General features: G+C 37.1%; 1 protein-coding gene across 11 annotated transcripts in view; it reads left to right on the top strand.

The window, feature by feature from the left end:
- Positions 1-12,324, top strand: part of PDE10A (phosphodiesterase 10A) — a 695,790-nt gene that overhangs the window by 593,431 nt on the left and 90,035 nt on the right. For all 11 annotated transcript variants that reach the window (XR_013159463.1, XM_077120812.1, XM_077120814.1 and 8 more), the window contains one exon: positions 12,157-12,297. Coding sequence is in view for 10 of the 11 variants with exons in the window: in XM_077120812.1 (XP_076976927.1) it covers positions 12,157-12,297 (141 nt within the window). In the remaining variant the exon portion in view is untranslated. The remainder of the gene's footprint in view (positions 1-12,156; positions 12,298-12,324) is intronic.

Genomic DNA, 12,324 nt, shown 5'->3' with positions numbered 1-12,324 from the left:
TCTGACATTTGGATCCTGGTCTCAGCAATTCTAGTATCTTGTGCTACTAGTTTCTGAAGAGAAGAGGTGGTAACCTGTGTGATGGCCATCGATGACTGTCTGTTGTTGTGTTGACACGTGCACAGGGGGCCAGAACCCGAGAGGGAGAGATGGGGCAGCAGAGACAGAGACGCAGGAGTTCACGTTAACTGAGAGCCTGAATAAAGGCCTGGTTTTCTAGAGCTCAGTTCATCTGATTCCAGATACCCATGTTTTCTGCCAGTAGTCTCTTCATTATTCACTACCTTATACCCTGGCCCCAGTGAGGTAGTATACTTTGAATGTATGATTTTTTATTTTTAAATTTTTTTTGCATGGGCAGGCACCGGGAATTGAACCCAGGTCTCCAGCACAGCAGGCGAGAACTCTGCCGCTGAGCCACTTCGCCCACCCTGAATATATGATTTATGAAAAGTTTTATCTACAGTAGCATCTGAACTGTAATTCTTTGTATATCAATTCTAATCTTTCTTTTTTTATTGCTCACTTTTATACCTCAATTCAGGGGATGAGGTTCTATGCTCTTAGGCTTCGGCATGGCTCCTAATTCTGAAACTCGTAACATCGATTACTTATTTGACATGACTCTCTATCGGGTGTTCAATTCCTTGTTTCTTCTTTTCCACATCTTAGGGGGTGAGTCTGTCTTGTACAATAGTGCCTCCCTAGGAACAGCAAAAAGTAGCATTCTCACATCTCACAGGTGATGCTTTCATAATGTCATATACTTCTCATTCAAAGCACTTGACTGACTTTGTAATTACATGTTCATCTGTGATTATTTGTTTATCAGGCTTTCTCACTAGCATGTAAGGTTCATGAAGGCCGGGGACCTTGTCTGCCTGAAAAGATAATGTTTTAGGGATAATTACCATGCTTTATTCACTGTATTTTTCCTTTCCTACTTTCCGTGGAGTTGACTGGGCTCTTATTATTTCCTTAACCCATGGATTTCTGTGAATGGGGAAGAAGACATTGCCAAAAGTCTTAGATCCACTCAGGTGGTTTGCCTAGGAGGTGACTGCAAAGAGAGTGGCCATGGGAGCTTCAGGAAGAGGGAAAAGGAGTTTCTCCTGACTATGAGGAGAGATATTAGGAACCTCGTTCCCTGGTGGAGGGAGCTGCTTGGATCGCTTGGGGAGATGTGACCCTGGGCATTGGAGTTCCCAACTTCTGAAAGATTCCTGTGTTCCACATGAAGACAAAAGCAGAAGGATCCGTGGATCTCAGGAAACTACAGGCTCTGGACACCAAAGTCTTGACAGGACGCTGTGGACCAACAAAGGATGAGTGGAATGTCAGGGTCACAGAGGCACCACAGAAAAGCCAGAGCCTGCGCACAAGACTGCGAGTGTGTGGTCCTGGGAGGGAGTGTGTGTGCAGGGACTGGTTCTAAAGTGCCATGCATAGCTGGAAGGGAGTTTCTTATACCCCCTCAATATGGAAGTAAAAAGAATAAATTAAGTTGCTCTAGAGGAAATAATGCAATTAGATTTTTTTCCTCCACATGTTGGTTTCTGATTCTTGGCTGCCCTAACCGTTCAATTCACCTATGTTTTCTGAGGTCATAATAAAATGTCTGGCACAGTAGTAAATTCTCAGTAAATGCAAGTATCATAAATCATTATTTCCTGTAAGGTATCATAATTTGTATTATCGAATGAGGGGAAAAAACGCTTTGACCCGATTATGTTAATTCATTATCCTTTCTACTTATAGGGAAGTCTTTTCAGAATGAGGGTTTCATTATACACATAGACATAATAATATCTTACATATCAGATTAAAATTGTGATATCCTGTTGGTGAATTGATGCTGTTATTAGTATGAAATCAATTTATCAGAATGCTTTTGCCTTAATGTTTATTTGTCTAATTAATTTAGCTATTCTAACTTTTGGGGGGTTATTATTCATCCTGTATATCTTTTTTCCATCCTTGTACTTATAACATTCTCTATCTTTATGTTTAGGTCATGTCTCATATTAGCACATGGTTAGAATTAAAAAAATATATACTGACAGCCTTTTTATTTGACACATCATAACTGTAATTATTGCTGTTTGGATGTAGAATTATCATTTTATTTTGTGCTTTCTCTTTTCTTGCCTGGTTTCCCCTTCTGTAGTTTCTTACTCTTGTTTCTTATCCCCATTTCGTCTATACTCTTAAAAAAATGAGGAATGTTTTTCTGTTTTCTATCAACTAAATTGAATGTTATATATGTTTTTCCTAGTAGTTTATTGGATAACACAGTAATTATAACATACATATTTACGTTATCAAAGTGTAACATTAGCCAGTACTTTCTTTGGTTCCTTATGTGGATCATCAAAGTTTTTAAATGTGTTCACCAAACCCTCCCAAATTATATGCAATTATGATCAGATTTTTAATTCTTTCTTGTTTTAAAAACTTATATAGTATTAACGTTGCATGTTGGTCTGTGTTTCTTTACAGGTAGGTAAGCAGTTCCCACTCTCTTTGTTCTTCATTTCTTTTTGCATCTCAGACCTTCTGTTTGGGATTAGTTCTCTTCCATCTGAAGTACATGCTCTAGAATTTCTCTTAGTAAATCCACAGGTGCAGACTCTCTAGTTTTGTTTTTCTGAACATGTCTTTATTTCACCTGTTCACAGGAAAGATATCACTGCTGGATTTAGCATTCAGATTGGTAAATATTCATTCTCTGTGTATTAACTGTAAGATAGTCACTATGTCTGTTCTCATCTTTGCCATCCATGATTGCCGTAAGGAATCCACTTTTAGTCGTTCCTTTGAGGATTATTTTGTCTTTTGTCTTTGACCTCTTTTACGATATGCTCTTTGCCTTTGCTGCATTGCAGTTCCACTAAAATTTCACTCGTTGTAGATTTCTTTGTATTTATCCTACCTGGGATCAATGGCCATCTTTTGACTGGATGTGTACTTATACACTTACACTAGTTCTTGAAATTTCTTAACCATTTTTCTCATCAAATGTTGCTTCTGCCATATTTCCCTTCTTTTCTTTCTAGGACTCTGATTAGATATATAATTTCTTACTCTGTCCTCCATATTGCTTATCCTGCCTTACACATTTCCCATCTCTTTAATTCTCTGTTATATTCCAAATAATTTATTTCTAGCTTCCAAGCCACTGATTCTTTCTTAAACCAGATGTACTTTGCTTTATGCTTGAAAATATTTATCTTTTATTTTTATGTCTTATAGGTGGCTCTTAATGTTGTTTTTTTGTTCCCTGGACATACTATCAATCTCATTTTCGTTATTTCTTGAAATATTCAACTATATCCCTTTTACAATGTCAAATTTTATGATTTCTTGGTTTTTGTTTCATTTGGCTATCACACCTGGTAGCTTATGTGCTCGTGTCTTTTGTGGTTTTGTTTATTTTTTGCTGTGAATCATATTCTTCTGTGGGCCCTTTTAAACAGAAATTTTAGAAGCTCTTATTGAAGTTCCTTTCCTAGAGATAGGGTGTGCATTTGTTCCTCCCAGTTGCCTAAGGATACTACTAATCCAGGATCATTTTAAATTAAATTACGTGGTTAAAATTTTTTCAGACTACAAAGTCTCAAAAATGGATTTAAGTCTCAAATCCTCATGATGTGCAGTAATGATTTCTCAGAGGAGATTTTTACTTTCTCTCTAATACTATGTTCAAGAAAATTCAGTTTCCTTGTAGTTCCCTTGCAGGATTAGGTGTAAGGAGCATAAAATAAGCTCTTTGGCATCCTAGTTCTGTTCAGGGGTATCCTGTTAGGTTTCCCATCTAAACAGACCATGGGTTTTATTTCTTATCCCCTTCACCACACCGTTTTCCTAAGAGAGCAGTGTATCTAGACTTTGGTTTATATCCTCAAGGGGAAAGCCATATTTGGGATTTGCATACATCCCATGATTTATTTACTTCATTTTAGGCTTCTATGGATTCCTTCGATTCTTTTCAGCTTAGTGTTGCATTATGAAAAAAAATTCAGATATATTTTATACAACCTTTAAATAATTAAAACAAGTTTTTTTTCAGGAGTGTCAATCAGATCATGCCTTAGTTTCCAGGCTGCTAAGACAAATACCACCCAGTGGGCTGGCTGAAACAATGGAAATTTATTGTCTTCAGGGTTTCAGAGGCTAGAAGTCTTGCTTCCTCCTGGGGTCCATTTTGCTCTGGCTGGCCAGCAGGCCTTGAGCTCCTTGGCTTTTCCATCATGTGGCCACATCCTCTCCTTTCTCTTCCAGATTCCCTTGTCTGCGATTCTGACTCTTCACTGTGGCTTCCTCTCTCTCTTCATGTGCATTTCTGTTTGAATCTTTTTTTATGATTTCTTTCTCTTTATTGAAATTCACTCTTTATTCCTCTGTCATTTTCCTGATTTCTTTTAGTTCTTTGTCCATGTTTTCCTTATGGCCTCTGAATATATTTAAGACAATTAAAAGAAAATCTTTGTTTGGCATGTCCAAAATCTGATCTTCATTGTTGATGCTTTCTCTTGCTCCTTTGCATGGGCCATCATTTACTGTTTATTTGTATACATGATAATCTTTGATTAAACACTGAATATTTTAACATTTTAATGTTATCTCTGGAATTTAGTCACTGAGGTGTCCTTTCCTTAAGCCTGTATCCAACTGTTATTATAACCGAGATTCCTTTGGGTGATAGGAACTAACAACAACAACAGAAAAACCTAAACACCTTTCCCAGTCTTTACAGGTTTACCTGAGCAAGTGCATCAGAGTTTTAACCTGCCTCACAGTGTGTCTAAAGACCAGCCTGAAAATGGAGGCTCCTCTCCAATCTTTTCTGTACATTCATTTTGTTCTGCGACATGTATGGTTTCAGATATTATCCCATCCACGTAGATCCAAATGTCCCCTTCACCTAGAATGCAGTCTCTCTTCGTGGTCCTGGGTACCTCATGGCAAGTCCCAAAGCCAGCAATCATTTGCTCCATATTGTCATGACTTGACCACTCTCCCACAGTATCCCATATGCCCTGTGAGCTGCTTCTATGTGCAGGAAAAACTCTGGGACTTGGGATAGTAAGCCTGTGATGAGTGTCCTATGTCAGTCCTTAAGGGTGCCACCTGGCCCATTGGCATAGGCACACATGGCCCTGTGTGTGAACCAGGGTTCCTCCGCTCCCTCTGGCCCCAGACGAGGACCTGCACTGAGAGCGCAGGCTGGCTCGGCACTGAGCCGAGAGGTCTACAGGGAAAGGGCCAGCATGGGTGCCCCAGGTTTCCCACCAATTTTAAGTTGCCCTTTTCTTGATTTGGCACTCATGCAGTTGCAATGACCCTTTAACTGTTCTCCAGATTTCTGAGAAAGGTGGTTCTCCCAGAATTTGCTTCCTGTTTAAAGCTTTTGTGGGGGACTGTTGCCCCAGCCTTTCTCCTTCTACCATCTTGTTGATGTCCTTTCAGTTATTTTCAACAAACTGATTTTGAACACCTGTTATGTACCAAATAATCTGTGTTCATGTGTGCAAATGGAGAGGCACCCCTGGCATTCTGGGACCCTGAATTTGGTGGGGTGTTGGAAGGGACATGTTCAAACCAGGTTGGGGCTAAGTGGCTATTAGAGCGGGACTTCAAAATCCTTTCAAGGAATTTTTGCCACAAGCAGAAGCAATATTTTAGAAATCTGGGGCTTGTAAAGGAAACAGCTTACTTTGGTATCCTGTACATAGCAGTGCCTAACATATACAAGGTGCTTTTGAAATGTCTGTTAAACAAAAGTAATTTTTTCATAATTAAATTTCATATAATTTGATATTTACTATGTTTACATTTTTCAATCACTTATACTTGGTCACATGTTTAAACTTTTATGTAACATACTTTATAATATTATAATTATGGTTTTTATCTTGTGATCCATAAAAGTTGTTTATAAATGCTGAAAACTTTTATACTTGAAAATTTTCTGTCCATAAAATAAGTATATAGATAGGTTTTCATATATTGGTCATCTTTAAAATAACCATTCTGTAATTTACAGGTTTGGTAAGTTAGCTCATTTAAATATCTGTTTTTAGTAAAAATGAAACACTAGAATGATGTGTGATTTAGAGCTAAGTACCCCAGAAAAACATGTTCTTAAAGTTAACCCATTCCTGTAGTCTGAATGCATTGTAAGTAGGACCTTTGGATGAGGCAGCTTCAGTTAAAGTGTGGCCCCCCTCAGTCAGTTTGGGTCTTAATCCTATATCACCGGAGTCCTTTACAAGCAGAATGAAATTGGGGCAGATAGAAAGCCCCAGGAAGCAAGAAGCTCAAGGTGGGTGGAAGCTAGAAAAGAAGGGAGAGGCGGACACATGCACTGCCTGCATGAAAGGAGCCCAGGATCAAGGATTGCTGGCAGCCACCAGAACGCCCGTCTTCAGGAAGACAACATTGCCTTGATAGCCTTGATTTGAACTTGATTTGGACACCCACTAGCCTCAAAACTGTGAGCCAATAAATTCCCATTGTTTAAGCCAACCCATTGCATGGTATTTGCTTTGGCACCAGGAAACTAAAACAAAGGAGTAAAGAATACCTAGACTCATAGAACGCTAAATCCCAAAAAGATAGTTAAAAAATAACCAATTCAGTCTTTTTATGTAATGATCAGGTTAGTGGGTTTTCCAAATTTCGTGCGTTTAGGTAAAATTGAAGGCCTTTATGCAAGTCTTATTTTCTAGGCTTCCAAATCAAAGTGTTTATGCTTTCCACAAAATACAGCTCTCCCCTTTCTATGCTACCTCTTTTAAGGACAAATACATTGTTTTCTTTCCTTCATATTATTTGATTTTTATTAGCCACAGACTGTAGACAGTATATTTCAAACAGCTCTGTTACTTCAGATTATGAATTGTGGAAAAATGGAAAAGCGGAGAAATTCATATTTTGTCTTCAATATATATGCTTTCAATAGCTGCCTGAAATAAGCATTATTTGTAGAGCCTGCAGTTTATAATAATAATTGCGTGATTTTTAAAAATGACATTTGTACTGTATCTTCTATTCTACTTATTTTCTGTATAAATAAGATTTTCTGTACTTATGGGTGATTATTCTGACAAGAGACTTTTCTTCATATATTTATTCAGTTTTAATTTCTTTTTGGAGGGCGGGGTGCATGGTCCTGGAATCGAACCCAGGTCTCCCACTGGGAAGGCAAGCATTTTACCACTGAATCATCCGTGCACCCTATTTATTCAGTTTTGCAATAAATTTGAGTACGTTTGGTTTAGAATTATGTAAACAAAGTGAATTATCCATATTTCAAGTTCCTAGGAAATCCAGGGGTTCTCAGCTCTTGCAGAGCTTTATTGATCCCTATTGTTTATTATGCATTGCCATCTAGTGGTATGTTAGGGAAATAACAAGCCTGATTTTTAAGCCTAAATAACTTTTTTCCCCCTTATTATGAGGTAAAATTTTCACATTAAACTGAAGGTTCATGAATAAAGTGATGTTTGAATAGCGTTTGGGAAGAAGGATGAGGACAAGTGGTTGCTGAGTGAAGTGAGGATGGTGGGTAAATGTCCATGAATCAGATTTTTGCTTTACATCAAAAAGCAATTAAAGACTGTTTTTATAAATTGTAATAGTCTGTTCTAGTATTTATTTTCCACTGAGTCTATTCATTTCACCAAATTTGCTTCATTAGAATTGAATGCTTTTTGTTCCTTTGTTGAACCAACCTATTAAGTTACGACTACTGATACCAATCTTCTCTAGTTTAAGTTGTCTAATTTTAAGGGTATATAGGAAAATTTGCTGTTGTCACCAAAATATTGACTAGTTTATAATGAATTTCTTGGAAAAATTGACAAAAAATGAGTTCATCCGCAGGCTCCTGGTGAGGCCCTCTGCTCTCTGGTGATGCCGGTGGAGGGCTCGGGCTGGCGGTCGCACTGCCCCTGGGGCTCTCAGTACAAGTGAGGCACCATAGCAGGCATTGCGAATTTTCATGTCCTGGAAGTAGTTCCTGGGCACCTATGGAACGACATAAAATAGTAAGACTAGCAGTTATCTTTTGGTCAGCTCCTACTGAGTACCGTTTTATAGCAGTGTCCCATTTCATCCTCATGGATTCCAACAAGACCCATGTTTCCCAGGTGACGACAGTAAGATTCAGAGAGCTTCGGTCAGTCCTAGTCCACAGATCCTTACTGAGCACATGCCAGGTGCCCTGCTGAGCTCTGAGGATGGAACTGGGAACAAGACACACGTATTGTCTTCGTGTTTTCCATCCCAGAAAGACAGAGTCAGCAAATTATTGCACACGTTTAATTACGACTATTTATTGTGGCTCCAAAAGAAAGGCTTAGAGGCTATGAGGAAATCAAATGGAGTAGGGGTATAGATCCTACTCCTGGGGGTCAGGGAAGACTGGTTCCCAGAGAAGTGGCAGGGCAGCCAACTGAAATGGGAAACCCAGGCAGGGAAGTAGAGAGGTGGGCTGGCCAGAGCCTTTCCTGCCAAATTGCTGATGGCAGAGAAGGAATCGAGCCTGCAGGGCCTAACTTGAGGCCTGCAGTCTCTCCCTGTCTCTAAAGCATCTTCTCTTCTCACATAGGTAGGGCGCTGCGCTGGTCTTAAAGAGTTAAAAGAAAACGCTATTTAAGATCTAAACAAACAAACAAAAAACAAATGAAGTCCCATAGCAGGCATTTGCGAATTTTCGTATCCTGGAAGTAGTTTATTTTGTTCCCTGGAAAGCTGGAGGTGGTTGGGGTTTAGAACTTAGAATCTTTTCCTTGTTTTGTTTTCTCTCCCGCCTCTAAAAAATCTTGGTGCTAATAAAAGTTGTTATAGATTGATTTGTTAGAGCAGGAATTAATCAAAGAGACTCAGTTCAACACTGAATGTCACAGATAAACTAAGTGCATTACATGGAAGTCCCTTACCTAATAAATTCTAAAGTATTGTCTGTTGATGTTTTATAAAGGACAATTTCCGTTCATCCTTCTATGAAAAGTGAGTGTAATATTTTTATTGTCTTATTAACCTGAACCTCCCTTGTATCAAACATTATAACTGATTTTGGAAAATTGTACCTATTTCCTTTGTAAACTTCTGTAGAATTTATTTACATCCAGTATTTGCTAATGCGTTAAAACTAACCCTCCACCAAAGAAAAAGTAGTGCATATCTTATAAGAGTGAATTATAATTATTTTGAGACAGTAAGACAAAAGTGAGACTTGTCTTGCCAGGTCACAAATGTACAATAAACTTACAGTAATTAAAACAATGTGATAGACACATGAACCAGTATTATACAATTGAGAATTCATAAATAAACCCAAGTATACTTGAGGATTTAGTGTATGGTGAGGGTGGCACATCAGTCACTGGGAAAAAAGCATACTATTCAATAAGCCATTCTGCATTTGACTATTCCTATGGAATAAATAAATGTAGATTTAATAAACTTCTCCCCATTTCTAAATAAACATATAATCTAGCTCCTAATTTAGAGGTTTGATATTGGCATTTTCTTTTTGCAATAATAGCTACTTATCAACCAATCCAAACTACAAGAATCATAAAGATCATACTGTTACAGAACACGAAATTGAAACCACGGCTTGCTCCTCAATCAGTAATAATGTTACTGAAAGGAGCTTTTGCACAGGTGAATCATAGAAAAAAAAAAGTAGGAAAACACTAATAAAGAGGTGGGAAATAGTGAAAACATCTTGGAATCAGATGCCTGTTCTTAGGTGGTTCCTCTTTTTTTCTTTCCTTTCTCAGCTTTTCGCCTTTACACCATGCGTTTTGCTTGCACTTACCCTCAGGTCTCCTTTAGAAACAGTTTTATTTGATAAATGTGACTATAAATGAGCTAATTAGTAAAACAAGCATAAAGTACCCACTGTAAAGAATTATTTACAATGATTTGATAAATATTTCATCATCCATAAGTTTTTCAGATTCTATCAAGAAATTGAAAGATTTCTAAATTTTTCATTTTCAGCACGTGCAAGATACAGAATAGTGTTCTGTACACTGTTGGTGCACTACTTACTTGTCTGCTTCTTGTATGTCATTTGCACGTAATGACCTATATAGAGGCAATAAATGATTTATAATATCAAATAAATTTTCATCTTATAAGAAAGTATAAGAATGCCATCATTATTGAATTACGAAGCTGAGTATAAGTTGAAGGTATTACTCAGTCTTTAACGGCCTCTGGCCGAGTTAGCCAAGTAAAGAAGATATCTGTTGTATAAAACAAAAAGAGCCAAAAAGAATCAAGACCCCTCATGGCACCCACTTCACCCCCCAAAAAATCCAAAGCACTGTTAGAAGCTTGTTCCCAAGTTTACTTCCCATTATTGTCATGAAATTTCTTCTTTAAGAGTTATCTAAGCTATTCAGTTCAAGTTGAGTTCAGTTCCTTCAATTCTGTCTCTGGTAACAAAAAGGAACAGTTGCTTAGCATCCTTTTTATGATTAACTTTCTCATGGTTTAAGGGTCACTGTCCCTTCTGATTTTCCTTCAGGTTAAATATGCCATATACTTAAATTTTTTTCTGGCAATCGTCTCTATGGTTGATTCATTTTTCTAATCTTCTCTCAATCTTTTCCAGTTTACTGTTTTCTTTAAAAAAGGGTAACACGCTCAATTGTGTTCTGACACTGAAAATAAATCTAGTGAAAGTCTTGCTTCATCTATACCATGTGTATATTAGTGCAAAATAAAATTATAGTAACTTTAAGAAACGATGCTTTTTTCATCATATCTTTTAAAGATATGATGAAACTGTCATTTCTCATCTTATATGTAGCTATTTTTTCACTCTGTAAATATATACTTTGCATTTAAACATTTTAGGCATAATCCTTTTTAAAAGAACCACTTAAACATATATTACATATTGATTGTGCATAGTCTCAGATACTACCTATGAGCATAGTCCTAACTGATGTAGATATATTTGTGAATACATATTTTGAATTTAGAATTTGACTTTTTATTACAGTGAATTATTTCAAGCAGCCGAGGGTAAGCCAAAGCTCTGCTTTCCTCCTTCCTCTTCCCAGTTGCCTAAGCAAAGGAGCTCATCTCTTATAGGGTGGTTTTGGTTTTAGGATTTTGTTTGATGAAAGGGTTCTCTGACTTTACAAAGTTTGAAAATCACTTATTTAAGACTTTAAGTTAGTTAATTCATCCAACTCACTGTCTCAACCTTAGAATTGGCTTAGTAATTGAAGTGTTTTAGGTCAAAAGGATTTCCTAATAGTTTTAATTCTTTTTACTCTTTAAGTTACAGTAATATAACTTAAGAAAAAAATTAGGTGAACTCTGTGGAGAATTTACCTAAACTTTAACAGTTTTTGAGTAAGGTAGGTAATCATAATATGATTATGTCAAAGTATGGCCCCCAATCCTTGGTTGATTTGCTTTGATTGCATTTCCTTTTTAGTAAAAAATTATTTTAAAATATGTGATTGGATTTAGCCAGAACAACTGATTAATTTGAAGTAGTTTTAGAACTTGGTTCTCCCACTTAGTCATTTGAAAGGGGAATACATACCCAGACTTGTTAAAAATTTTTGCTCCAAAGGACCAAAATGTTTATCAAGAATATTGTAAGTCTGAAAATTTGACCTACCCAGTTTAAGGAATGTGAACTGACTGAGTCTTAAAAAGAGAAATAGTGTTCTACTAAAGAAAGATTTTTAATGAAAATCTAAAATATAACCAAATTGCTTTGATTCACAGCTACTGATACTGTCTTCATATACTTGTATCAAGTCTACTGGGAGTTTGGGTCCAATGTTTGTTCCTGAATGATAGTTTCTTGAACTAATTATAGGATTCATTTTTTTCATCATTTTCTATGAGTCAGAATATTCAGTTACTTAAAGGGTTTTTCTGTGCCTGGACATTCGTTGAAAACCTATATGTCACCTGTATTTTGCATGACTCAGGAACATGAGAGATTTCACCTCAGATAGTCCAGTTTGATCATTGCAAAATGCTTTTCTTAATTTTCATACTTGGCTCATGGATTGCCTCTGATTAGTACATTTTGTTTAGATATATTTCATATTGTACAAATGTTCAGTACAAGTCTGTAAAATATCTTCCTTTTATTCTCCTCAGAGTCTTTGTGTGTTCACACCACCTGGAGTAAAGGAAGGAAAACCACGGCTCATCCCTGCTGGACCTATTTCCCAGGGTACCACGATTTCTGCTTATGTAGCCAAGTCTAGAAAAACACTGCTGGTGGAAGACATTCTGGGAGTAAGTGGCTTTTCAACTTTTTATGTT

The sequence above is a fragment of the Tamandua tetradactyla genome, chromosome 11 (assembly GCF_023851605.1).
Source record: "Tamandua tetradactyla isolate mTamTet1 chromosome 11, mTamTet1.pri, whole genome shotgun sequence".
Lineage (NCBI taxonomy): Eukaryota > Metazoa > Chordata > Mammalia > Pilosa > Myrmecophagidae > Tamandua > Tamandua tetradactyla.
The sequence above is the reverse complement of the archived record's forward strand: the minus strand, read 5'-3'. Positions and strand labels throughout refer to the sequence as shown.